Below are 14,347 nucleotides of genomic sequence, written 5' to 3' on the forward strand. Positions count from 1 at the left end.
ACTTCATTAGATATTACTTCATGAAACAAATTTCAAATATTTCACCCATGCTTGGTAAAAAAATGTTAATTCTAAACTTCTCTTTTTTAATGTACATTTATTGAATATCTGTCTACTGTGTCTGACATCTTTTGACATCTTTAGGGGTTCCATGACAAGTATTAGGCCATTTAACCCTTTGAGCACAAAAGTCAACCCCAGTCAATTTTTTTCAGAATTTTGACATAATTTTGATAAACAACGTTAGCCAATGAAATGTGATATCCATTCGTTCAAAGATTATCAAAAGAATTACAGAAAAATTTTAAAAATGGTGAAATGTTGGACTAAAATTATGGCGGGAAAAATTTACAGCACTCAAAGGTTTAAAGCAATGAATTTTCTGCAAACAACTGAAGCTTGTAACCAAATTAAAAGCTAGGTTTATTTTTGGAAGCCTAGATATTAGCGAATGCTGTGACATGTAATTTGTAATCATTTTTAATGATCATGTGACAGCTGATATTAATGACCTCTATAAAATCAGTCTTACTCTCCCCTGTACATACTACAGTGTTTCCAGCCAATGAATGGGTTCACCTGAAAACAATGATTTGCTTTCACTTTTCCCTACAAAACTGCCACTTATCAAATTCACACGTCTGTCATTGGATGGTTTGGCATTTATCAGGTGATATGCATGCAGGTGACTGAAAAGGTCACAACACCTGTACTTGGTGACCTTTCACACTAAAAGGTCATAACACTTGTATCCGGTGACCTTTCACACTAAAAGGTCGCAACAACCTTACCCAGTGACCTTTCACACTAAAAATTTAGCATGTAAATTTATGTCTGAAAGCATGACTGGAGAGTAAAAACAGCATCACACTGGCGATTCCGTACTACATTACTGGAGATGTAACTGTGTAGAGAGAAATAATTTCCACCTTCACAGCACATTAACTCACCCGCCAATTCCTGAGCTCTGTGCATTGACCACTCCCAGACACAGGATGGTTGCTATGGCGCTGTCCACAGCATGGCCACCACTCTTGAGGATATCAACGCCAACCTGAGAACACTGTTCAGCCCCACATGACACAGCTCCATGGGCATTCAGCTGGGATTTATCATTGAAATAATGAAAATAAATAAATAAATTTGAATAAAGAAAAATTTTGGATAAAAATCATTGAGTGTAGGGTGTAATGTGTCTATTAGGATAATGTTTGGAACAGCAATGTTCATAAGAGAGAGGTGCAATTACTGGTAATAGAGCTAATTAAAATTCCATTCAAATTGTAACTTTCAGCTTCTAATCTGTCCTTAATAGATGATGCCTATAATACAGTGGTGTCACTAATGGTTGCACTGAGTAAGATTCTATTGATATGATAAATTTCATTTTGAAAAGTCTGTCCATATCCCTTTATCCTGCCAAGTTCATATTTCACCATCAGGTCAAGCTGGTTAAAACTAGTGAAACACAACATGTCCCAAAAGGTGATTTTCACAAAAATTGAACATTTGAAGGCCCCTAGAAAACATAGATACTGTACACATGATTTTTATGGACTACAGCTGCTATAACAGATAAAGCCAAGTGGGAAAAATAAATGTACATATAGTTTTGGCTCAATACTGTTTTCTACTGACTTGGCAGATAGAGAAGAGATACTGTCTGGCAGGAAATAAAAGGAATAAAGATGGCGTTCTTAATACAGAGGTGCTTGGAAGGACAAATTTTATAACTTGTTAGATGCTTGCAGCAGTATAATATTGCAGTTTTACTTGCCAGAGGACCAAGGTGACACAAGTGCACGTATAACACTCACCTGTCTTGGTCCAAAACAAATATGGAGGATAAGAGCCGTTGTCACGGAGACAGCAAATGTGATGCAACAGATGATGATGATTTTGAGTCCCTTCTCATTGGGTGGCGGTTGTTTGATTTCTTCCAGAGTGAGGAGTGATGTTTCCCCGTTGTCAAGGTGTGACTCTTCTGACTCGTGTCTTTCTCTAGATGGTGGCTGTTTCTCCAGTAAAAGTGCACCTGGAAGAAAAATGGAGTAAAAAACAATAGTGCTCCATCAGGCTATAATTTTTGATGTATTTTAATGTATTTGTGATCTATCTTTAAAAAAAAAATTATTTTCCTAAATTCATTTTAAAATGCCAGGTGTTTACAAGTGTTGCATTTAAACAAAGATTTGAACATTTGTAGGCACCTGGAAATAGAGATACTGTAAACATGATTTGAGCCACTGAAATCTGATGAAACTCCATAATTAGGACTCATGGGAGATTACAGTCTTATTTGGTAGTTCTAGCTCGAATTGAGCCTGTAAATGGCTAATACTTAAATTTGAAATAAATAATAAATAAATAAATAAATAACATACCAAACAGGTGAAAATGTATGTACATGTATTGTTTTTTACTAATTCAGCATACCAGGGAAAAGGATAGGCCTGCCAGGCTAAGGGTAAACTTGGCAAAGTGGCATGTGTGTGAGTGTTGGTAAATATATTTTTGATTACTGAATAAATGTCAGAAGTAGCTCTTTGCAAAGCTAATAATTTTACATTTCGATACACTTGAGAGAGAAAAAGTGAGAAAATATAATGTGTGTGTTTTAAATTTATAAACCGACAAGAACAAAAATTTCAGTAAGAGTTACAGCTACTGCCCCTTTGACTTTAAAAAAGAAATGCATGCAATCAGTGTGACGTTCAAATGAGCACAGAAACTGGAAAATGTTTCAGTCAATACAGCTGTATGTATTTACTTTGAGTACACGAGAAGAAATGTTGATAAAATATAATTTGCATTTGAAATTATGACAGTCACTCATCAGAACTTATAGTACAACCAAACAGCTTGCTACAGCAAAGGTCAGATATTTTCTATACAGTGAATGACAGAAATATAGATAATTTTTGATGTGATAATCTGTGATCACTATCATTCATGTATGAACATGCCAATTTCGTAAAGTGCTCCATATGAGATATTATCCTTCATCAATCAGAGATAATTATGATGACTCTCTATGATTATTATTTTCATCATCTGCATTGCCAGACTTATATTTTATGTAACATACCGGTATAGCAAATACAAAATTATTTTAAATTCATATATCATTATGCAACTTAACTTTTTTGGAAAGGGCGCAAAATGTGTAAAAAATGGGAAGAACCATAAAAAACAAAGCACACTTAGTAACTGACGAAGCAAGAATACTATCATGTTGTGACAAAACTTTTTTTTCCCGCCAGTTATCAACCTTTTTATGGATATGGTAACTGCTTTGTTTGTCCAAATGTGTACAAAAAATCCTTTGGGAACTCACTTGCTTATTTATGCAGCGTTGTATAATAATTCTGTCTTTTCAAAATATGGACGTAATAATGTCCTTCATAACTCCCCACCAAGTAAAAATGAATGCTATGTCAGTGGGTCTGTATGTTATGTATGCAGGGAGGCTGTGTACTGTGGGGAATAAACACACCTGAACATACAAGACTTGAGAGTCTCAGGGAACACATATGTCACTGGCATTCACAGCAGGTTTTCACTGATTTCAAATGTGTAAAGAGCATTAGCAACAAGCAGCAGAGAAAACACAAATTATTCAACCCTCAGGGGAATTTTAACTTGCCCTGACATGTTTCTCAAGCATTCTCGATGTGCAATCAAGTATGAATGTACAGTATTGGGGGAAAGGGCAGATCGTCCATGTAGCCGACACGAACACGAAGTGTCTGTTACCGGCTACCAAAAACTATGAAAAATAGTAAAGAATGAGCTACAAAATTACTATCAGTTTTAAGTTGCAGGTAGAATAAGTCTGTGCCTTTGTATAAAATACTATAAAAATAGTAGAAAGTGTACAACCAGCTGAAAGTCAGTTGAGGAGATCTTGACTGCATATCATTTGCATCTCATTGTCGGCTACATGGACTGTGTGCCGGGAAAGGGGTCCTGAGGGGGGTCAGAGACAAAACAATACAAAGTCAGCCCATTGGTACATCCACCCTCAGCCATGTTTGCTGATCTGCACTTAGTTTCCTAAAAGGCGTTGATTGTGTACAACATGTGCTTGCACTGTTTTTGTTGTCAAAGTGAATTCTGTCCCAACTGAAAGTCAGTTATCAGAAACCTAACATTTTGGTCGCTGCTTTTGTACACATACTCTGCTGTGACAAGTTCTGCACTATACAGGAAGGTATCTTAATTCACAAGGTTTTGCATGTATGTTGCATTTTTACTATACTACTATAGGTTTGTACATTTGAAGGCCTCTCACATGTACCGTGAATATGACTTTTTATGACTAATCAATCCTGCTGCAAAATACCATGCTTTAGTGGGTGAAAACATGTACAGATTTGTCTCAATTTGCCTCGATTTGTCTCGATACCACTTTTGACAGACTTGGCAGATAGTGAAGTACTATCTCAGTATCTGGCAGGACACAGGTTCTGGTTGAGCAAACTGATGTTAACAGAAGTCCCCTCACATTTGACAGCGTCGCTATAAAATTGAACCCCAAGGCTTTTGTGTGATGGGTAGAGAAAGCTCACTTTACAGGAAATAGGATAGAAAATGTCTTGATTTATTCACTGGACTGATCTTGATGTGTCTTGGCAATTTCCGCTGAGAGTTTTCTCTCACATTCCACGTTTTTTTAGTATTCTGTGACGTCACAACTAACCTCGTGTTCCATTCAATTAATGATTTCATGCAGTGCTGAAGAAAGAGGCTAGACTGTTGTGTCAAATGTGTGAGGCCGTCTCCAAGCAGTTGACGGCTACCATACTGTTTCCAAGACAACTATTTCTTGGCCTCTCATGGGCATATTTGTGATAAATAATACTACTAGTACAGAAAACACTGGCAGAAATAATAAGGGCATATTCTTACGGAATGTATATAAAATCACTTTTTCACTTTTCAAACTTGCATACAACCTTGAGACTGCCATAAATCTACAGCACAGCAGTCTCCACAAGCAATAGCACCAATATGTTTTGGTTGGATAGTCTGCATATTAATGAAAGATTTGCATATAATTCTTCATTAGCATATGAATGGATCACCATGAAATCAGAGAAGTAGCTCACCTTTCTAAATTGCTGTGTGCAGAACTGCAATGTGTCAAACAGCCACATATGATGCATAGTATTAAAGTAATTTTATAATAACTGTCATTATATTTGCACAAACATACCTTATCTGTATGACAAACAGCGAATTGTAATTCTTATCTCCTATTTTGGTGTGCCTAGATTTGAAATATAAAGAGTTTAGACTGTATTCATTTTACTAAGTTTCTGATGCATGGATGTCTTTGCTGTCACAAATGAAAAATAACTTATTAAATTCACTGATTGCCAAAATGCTCAGTTTAAACCCTTTATTTGACAAGATTTGAATGTTGTAAAATAACTAAGCATGTGAATCATAGCGTGATCACCTCTTCCCCACCTTATTATCAACTGTAGAACTGAAAACAATAGTATTACGGGGCCAGTATAGCTGTAACTGTTTGTGATTGTTTATTCTTTTTCTATTTGTTATTATTTATTTCTTATCACCTTCAAAGTCTTGTTTTCTTCAGATTGTGCTGAAAACCAACTACTGCATGAAAAGTGCATTGTTATTGCAAAGGTAGTCCACACCAACAGTCACTTGTCACAAACCTGTACAAGTTGAGTTGACACATCAAATACTGTGTATCCATAGACAGCAGAAGGGGGAAAGATACTATCTATGGTGTATCTTAACATGAATTGTAGTTGACATTACAATCAAAAACAGGAAAAATAATTGTCAAAAATTACAGCTCTAATGTCCTTCGACTGTGAAATTGGTTTTCCATTCATCATTTGAAGAAACTTTTAGTTAAAAATAGGAGTCATCATGCAAATTTTCAATAAAAATCAGCCCATCCTAATTACCTACACGTACGTCAAATTTATCACTATTTGAAATTCAAGATGGCCGCCTGTACTTTAAGTAGCTCAGGGAAGAAAATTGAATTCAAAAATTGAAGTGTGAACACTGTACTTTCTAAATCTACAAATCAAATCCCAAAAAATCCTAAGCATATTAATATGTTGAAAACCTTTTGAACTCAAGGAACTTTTTGGCTTGTGAGAGTGGTTATAATTTACAATATTACTTAAGATAAGTAACACATGTGGCCAACCCATTCCTAATCTAAATGGGTTTATCTATTAATCTTACTACCATGGACACTTTACGTCACTTGGAGAGCTGAACTGTAGTCTGAAAATAGCAACATATCAGTGAGTCTTGTACACTGATGGAATCGACAGCAAGGTGTACACTTTTGACATTTCAATACAGTTGCTGAAAGGATGGCAGGAATTACGTTTCAGCGATAATATAAATTTTGTCTAAATTTAGAGTTAACTATATTGATTTATATTCTTGTTTTCCGTAAAACCTTTATTCAGAAATTATCATTGACGTTTCTGGCATTAGTTTGGCACAAACTGCTACAATGACCTCACCTGCCAGATAGAAAAAACCTGAAAACGCCAGTCTGTTGTTATTGTCTTAAAAGGAATTTCAACATTCTATTTTCTAACTCAAGAAATTGTTTCAAGTATTTCCTTTTAACAATTTGAGTGCCAAAGTCAATTTTGCTACCTGTTTGAAATATAACCCGGTCAATTTTTTTCAGATTTTCCCCAAAATTTTGATCAAAAACTGTTGCCAATGAAAAGTTAATGTAAGTCTATTCTGTTTATCATAATCAAATATTACAGAAAAAGTCATACATGTGGTGAAATGTTGCACTTCAATTTTGGTGGGAAAAAAATTACAGCTCTCAAAGGGTTAATAACATATTATAACAATGGAGTACATGTAACCCCCCTTTTTACAAGACCTATTGATATACACTCTATTCCATTTATTTTTTTTAAAGAACGGTTAATAATGTCAGGCAAAATAAAGAAATATTTTTGTTTCTGTAACATGCCTCTGAAAAGTAAGGTAGGTATCGTATGCTAGGTCAAAGGAAATTTTTTTCATTTTTATTTTTGTTGGCTGAAACCTATAAAATACCGTAAATTTAGAGAATTTACTCTAAATTTTTTTTAAATGCCATAAACAATGTCTTGGCGTCATTGATTTTTCTAGGGTTGATCAAATTACTGATAACAGACAGATATTTTCAATTCATGTATCTGCAAGCAGTAATTTATTTGACATGTATGAGCAAGTGAAGATATTTTTTTGGCATCATATGATGTAGATGTGTACAGATCATAGCCTGGTATGTATTCATTGCATTAACCCTTTGAGTGTTGTAATTTTTTCCCTCCAAAATTTTAGTGCAACATTTCACCAATTTTTATGAATTTTTCTGCAATATTGTGGATGATTTTTGACCAAATGGACATCACAATTGTTGGCAAAAACCTGAAAAAAAATTGGATATATTTTATAAAGGCAACGAAAATTGACTTTGGTGCTCAAAGGGTTAACTCCGGTTTGCCAAATAGGCAATCAGCAGAAACTGAGAATTTTGTTACGCTTCATTAACCACGTCGTACATGCAAAAGATGAAGACGTTTGCCAAAGAAAAAAACAATTAAAACACAGCAATGTGGCTAACTATTCATTGTGTTTTAAAAACATGTCTGCATTTTTTGTAAGGAAAATTAACCCCATGAGAATTAAGTGTATGTGTGGAAACTTGAGTATGCTGTTATCGAGACGAATATTCAGCGAAGGAGAGATGTAAGACAGCTCGCTCTCTTGTAATGATTCAAGTGACAGCATGGCGTTGTGTAAGACGCCCACTTGCTCATACATGTCAAATAAATTACTGCTGGCAGATACATGAAACAACAATATCTGGCTGAAAATATTTTGATGGGAGATTAATATGTACAGTGCGAAGGCACTGGTATGTGAAACAAACCAGTATGTACACTGAGAAGTATGAATTAATTCTCTTTTACCAGTTCAAGTATGTTGTATATTAAGCCCACTCATGACATCTTAAAACCTTTAAAAAATTCAATTTAAAAACAAAGGGGTAGGTTTGATTTGATATTTCAAGACTATAATTAACATACATAGTCAAACAATTGATGGTCACTGACCCAATAGCTTTAAAAAACCAAATTGAAAAGAATTTGTGGTAGATAATTTAAACTTTCATTTGCATCGAGAGTAGGCAAATTCATTTTGACAATTGTGAACTGTATTCCTCAGGGAGATACAAGATTACTGACAAAGCAACATCATGAATGTGCTTGTAAAGACACACTTATATATAATATTAGGGTATTATGAAAACGGCACAAAGGATGCACTCAGACATAAGTGCTGCATATCCCCCCCCCCCGACGCAAAGCAGAGGGCTATGTGCGGCACCAAATTTTGTCCAAGTGCATCTTTTGCGGTGTTATCATATTAAGTGACCTTATCATAATTATCATACATTTCAAATTTGTGACCGGGCAATCAATTTGCCTATAAAAGTATAACCACTTTCATGCAATGTCAACGATATTTCTTCCAATTTACAACCCTTTTCAGAATAAGAGCGCGAAGCCACTGCAGTGAACTGCAATAAAACTGCTTACACTAATTAGTTTCAGCTGTAGCCGTGGCCACTTTGGTGTTGAACAAGGCTACTTGATAAAGACCAAAAAGTCTGCTTGTACAAAGGCAAAACTAGCTCTGTCTGAGGCTCGAGTTGTAAATGAGAGTTTACAATTGGCACCCTGTGTTCAAGATTAAGATACAATGTAACATTACCATGCACTGGTCCATGTACAAATCTTTTTTATTTCAACTTCCCCAGACAAACTGTCTGCATGGGACATACAATGTTGTCGACTTTACCAGCTGGCTACAGCTGAAACTAATTAGTGTGAGCAGTTTTATTGCAGTTCACTGCAGTGGCTTCGCGCTCTAATTCTGAAAAGGGTTGTATATAGTGCAAGTACAATGTATCTATCTTGGCCATGTTTCTGGACAACCTGTGATCTGCACATACAGTGCACGAGACATATTCTGGCACTTATCCAACAGATCCGTTGAAACCATTCAACGGTGAATGCCCAGAGGCAGCAACAGAAACACACAGCACATGAGGAGGGATGGGACGCCTGGAAATATTCTGTATGGCTTTTTCAGCACACACAAATTCTCTTGTTCTCTGTGGTAGATGTATAATAATGTGGAATATTTCCTTCCTATATTAAATACTCAATTGTGTACTTCATATTCTTGTCACAGAAGAGCATCTAAAAAAAGATGTTCACAGGCAATATGTTGTGCAAAATTCTGATAAAATAATCATAATTTTAAAAAAAAACACTAAGAAACCGTGTTTACTATAGGCATCAACAATGACACTATAATAATATCATTTTTACTAATCACCATTAGCAAAGCTTCTTTTTGTTGATCTTTTATGTTATTGTACATGTTCTGAGATGTGCAGATAAACTGTGCAGGTATAGATGTATTCAACCCTTGGGGCTAATCCTCATTGCTATTCAATGGGACCTATTTCAAGCCTCCCTGAATGACACGCAATGATTAATAGTGAGACCTGTGAGATGTCAGAGTGACATTCTCAATGTTTAACCCAGCTGGTGAACATGTAATCTTGCTGTATCTTTTGTTCTTCAGATAGTGATGGCAGAACACCTGTACTTTCTATATGATTCCAGACTGCATAGTATGACACATGAAGACCTCACACACAATCATCTTAGTGAGCACAGCTGTCCGCTTGATTCAATTTTGATCGCATCAGTACAGATTTCTGGTGATATACCTTGACTGTGCTCTGCCGATTGAACAGGGCACAATCATGTGACCTCGTGTCAATTACTGAAAATAATTCCAGATGTCTGTGATAGTGTGGAGATCACATGATCAAATAAAATGAAGAGTGGATGTATATGGTTAGCATCTGTGCTGGTAATAAATTTGTCATGCCCTTACAATATAGATATGTAGACATGTTTTATACTTGAAACTGAGCTGTTCACTGCTGTATATGTATACACACAGTAATACCTCAAAAAAAAAAAATCGTGCAGTGCATTTTTTCAAACCACCTCTTTAGAAACTGAGAGAGAGAAACTCTCAGTATTTTACTGATTACAAACGACCAGCAAGTTCAGGATATCAATTCTACAGCGTAAGTGTAACATGTTAAACAGTTTTGACCTGAAGTGTCTGCACAAGAATTACTCATGAGTGGATTCAGAATTGATGCTGTCCAGGTCTATCAATCCCATGCAAAGAACTATAAACAAGGTCTGTATAATACTCTCCTGGAAAGTACTTGGAAGTCCTGGGATTTTAAAGCTGAAAAAGTCAGAAAATTTCCTTGAAAATGAAATAATCCTGGAAAGTCTTCGAAATTGACAATCTACAATTCTCAAAGATGACAAGATAATCACTGCGGTAGAGATACCATAAAAATTATATGTAAAACGATATTCAAAAATGATACTGTAAAAATAATATCTGGAAAAGGTATTATGGACATCGACCTTAAAAAGCTCTTGACCAGTATTGCTGAAAAAAGTCCTTGAAAGTCATATAATTTTAGGTGACTCTGAGTATACAGACCCTGTCAAAATTACCCTTAATGTTGATTTGAACCGTAATTTTTGCAGATTACCTTTCGATTAACTTTTTGCTGTTTATTTCAAAATAAAGTTGAAACAAAAAAAATATCATTTCAGAATATCTAATACGAGTACGTCTAAACATTGGAGTAAAAGGATGAAATTTAAATGGACAGAAAAATGTATTATTGCATGTACTATGAATGCCTTCCTTATAAAATATACGGAATTTTCTTGTACTGTGCCATACAATGTAATCCAAGTGCCCATTAGTATTAGATATCGAATACATTAGAAAATAAATTATGAGACAAAATAAGTACTTACTTAAGTACTTATCATACAAAACATATATTTAATTGTACACATGTAATTTGGAAGGTAAACAACATTTTTCAACAAAACAGATTAAATATTGATGAAATACTAGAAGCTTAGGCCGATTGACAAATTATTGTATGAGGGTGTATAAGATATCGCTTCTGGTTGAAAATCTGTGAAATCAAGCCTTGTTGAGTTGGACTTGCATCAAATACAGATTGTGTCTTCAAAGTGCTTGGATTGTGCATTATGAAGTCAGAACACAGATTTGTGATCCGATCTCAGCTATGCCGCCTCTTTTGATGACAGTTGCAAATTCTGATCACGGATGCTGATAATCTCAAACCTTATAAGTTGCCAGCAGGTGTGAGGCTCATGGGGTAAGTGTTTCAGGATTAGGAAGGAGAAAGAGAGCTGAAGTATAATTTTGAAATGTCTATCACTTCATCAAGACTGATAAACATCATAAAAAAGTTGGATGAGATAGTATCGGTAATCTGATAACCGAAATAGAATTATTCAAAAAATAATAAAGGAGAGTGTTTGATGTGTTAAACATTGTGTTTACAATGCTAATACTTTTCATTTCATTTTCTGTATGCGGAATTAAAACTAGGAAATATACGTGTGTTCTGGGACTGACAAAAAAATAACGTCTGCAAAAGTTACAACCTCTGTCCCTCTAAACCGGACTCAGTTTCATGCTAGAAATTACATATCATTGAAGTCATACATGGATAATGACACTTAGAGGTACACCGTCACCTGTTCCAATTTTGCCACAGTTGCCATGGAAAGAGAAAATCTGACCAATCACAGATTTTAAGCGGGTAGCCGCTTTTTAAAAACAGCGCCCTCACATGGGCATTTTGAATACCAAGGAACGCCCCTTTGACCATATATGGGCATATTTAGATAACAGGTGACTGTATACCTTTAAGGTGAAAGTAGTCCTATTGCTTGATTGGGTAGATTTGGAAAAGTACGCCATGTGGAAGCTTCAATTACCGGTACATTAAATCTTTCTCTGGTGTTGTTACCATGTTGTGGGTATAACCCTAACAAAACAAGACATGTGAGTGGTAGGACTGGAAATAGAACGTACATCTTATTGTGTTTGTTTTGTAGAGTCAATTCAATTCAAGACAAATACAGGTACCATATGTTCTACCATCTGGTATGTCAAGGTGAATTGTCTGTAGATCGAATACCATTACTATTTTGACATAAATACCATCTAAATGATCAAACTCAACAGACCACCTGAAATAAAATAATTTCTTTGCCTTTTCTGAAACTTTTAATGTCAAACTGCATGTAACTACCATGTCTTTGCAGAGGTAGGACAGTTGTTATTAATATACATGTATCACAACCAAGGTAGCATTAAATCAAAACACTTTTAGCCGCAAGAATCCTAAAAAGTAAACAGTTTCCATCCAAAACAGAATATCCACAGATTTTATTGTTTATTGTTTCCTACCCACTATGAGTTAACATTGCTTTTTTCACAAATTGAATTTAAACTACTTTCTCGTCATTTTAAGTTTTTTTGCAACATGGAGAGAATTAAGGTACTTGAACAGACAGACACAATTCATTATACTCAATTAGCATTAAAGCCCCAGTATTTGTAACTTTTAACCTTTTTTTATGTTCGAAATTGCATATTATTCTCCTACATCCATCGTAAAATGTTGTTCAGTAAAGAAATAAGCCAAATTTGTGCTCCTGTAGTGACATACAAACGCTAGATATTGACCGATCGAGTTGGATTGCCGCGCGGGTTTGTTGTCAATTTGTAGGCTGTGCACGTGATCGAGAACGCCGATTCTGATGACATCATCGAGCCTGCAACATTCCTGGGGCCTTGCCATGCCACGCCACCGCCCATGGTCGCCGGCTGAATGACCTGCGAATGGTTTTATTTTGTTCTTCTCCGTTCAAATTCGTACTGCTACTGTGTTTCAGAGGATACAGAATTTTGGCAGAGGAGGCTAACATTCTATTCTGGTACCGTGTGCGTTATATACGGATTATTCAAACTGCAGTCGGCAGTGCACCGATGCGCACCCTGCAGTTGGTCACTTAGAACTCCGGGTACCGATGTAACATCAAGACGACACTACATACACTTGGCTCACTTCTGTAGGCAAATAGCTATCAAAATTGAGTAACTTGAAGTAATAAATTTCAGCTGATTGTCGCTTTAGCGGCAAGGTGATTGCGAAATCGAAGCAACATAGTTTGGCAATGTATGGTAGGCTGTCGAATGCAGTGAACGCGATGGCCTTTGGCAGGAAGTAAGGGAACCGTCAGTATTTACGACATGGGGGTCATTCAAAAATTGAAAGTTATAAGGGGTGCTCAAAATGTTTTTTCTTTGTCTTACTCTGTCCTCAATGACATAATGATTAGTTGATTATATATATATTACTCTGATACATATAAATAAAAAGAAAATAAATACTCTAACAGTACAAATAATATCAACTAGATGAAGCAAGGCAAAAAACTACAAGTAGGTGCTACTACTAGCAATACTTATTATGAAAGAGAAGATAGTGACGATGAGAATGATATCGTTGTTCATGTACGCAATGGCACAGCGACATTAAAGAAAGGATCAACAGTGGTGATGATGATTTCACACAGTAGTTTTCTGCAGTCGTTACCAGGGTGGAAGGAGAGGCTGGGTCATGGAGAAATGTTCTCGACAGATATCACTATAAGTGCACTGGATCTAGGACAAAACTGAACTGTTGTGAATTCATCCTTTATATTATCATAGAAATGTATATTTTATTTGACTTGAGTTCAACAACCATTTGGACATTTAACCATACCATAATGACATGCTACCCATCCAAATTTAACAATACTATATGGTCGGAGACTGCTTATTAGGTGAGCTTTTATATCTACATATTATTACATGGGCTCAGGTAAGCCAAACTTTCTGTTAGAGGGGGGGGTTACTCAAAGTCATCATGGTTGGCTGGGGTGCGACTCAAAATTTCGGAGTTTCTAATGTAATTCCTACGACCCCCAGATCGTAAATAATGACGGCTCCCTAAACAGCTGTGAACGCCCGAGTCAGAACGATCGGGACCAGTATACGCACTGCTGTATCTCAGCGAAAATTTAGAAAAAAACAATGGAGCTACTGCTAAGAAATTTACAGACTCTTGGCTCTTGATGCATCAGTTACTGATCTTTTATACTGGTAAAAAGGCATTCTGAATACAGCGGTAAATTTCCTCCCAAACGACAAAGGATAACACGCGGGCATCCTGCAATGGACGCTGTCAATTTACCTTGCTGCAGGCCCCACACCAATCTCGGCCCGGCCCCGCTGCACTTGTGCAGTCTACTACCTCCATGTAGTACAGCCTTAC

General features: G+C 36.0%; 1 protein-coding gene across 1 annotated transcript in view; it reads right to left on the reverse strand.

Moving 5' to 3' along the window:
* Window positions 1-14,347, reverse strand: part of LOC139115754 (glutathione hydrolase 1 proenzyme-like) — a 40,296-nt gene that overhangs the window by 17,933 nt on the left and 8,016 nt on the right. The window contains exons 2-3 of the mRNA XM_070678085.1: window positions 1,818-2,035; window positions 951-1,102 (exon numbers count right to left, since the gene is read on the reverse strand). Coding sequence (XP_070534186.1) covers window positions 951-1,102; window positions 1,818-2,035 — 370 coding nt within the window. The remainder of the gene's footprint in view (window positions 1-950; window positions 1,103-1,817; window positions 2,036-14,347) is intronic.

Source organism: Ptychodera flava, chromosome 17 (assembly GCF_041260155.1).
Source record: "Ptychodera flava strain L36383 chromosome 17, AS_Pfla_20210202, whole genome shotgun sequence".
NCBI classification, from domain to species: domain Eukaryota; kingdom Metazoa; phylum Hemichordata; class Enteropneusta; family Ptychoderidae; genus Ptychodera; species Ptychodera flava.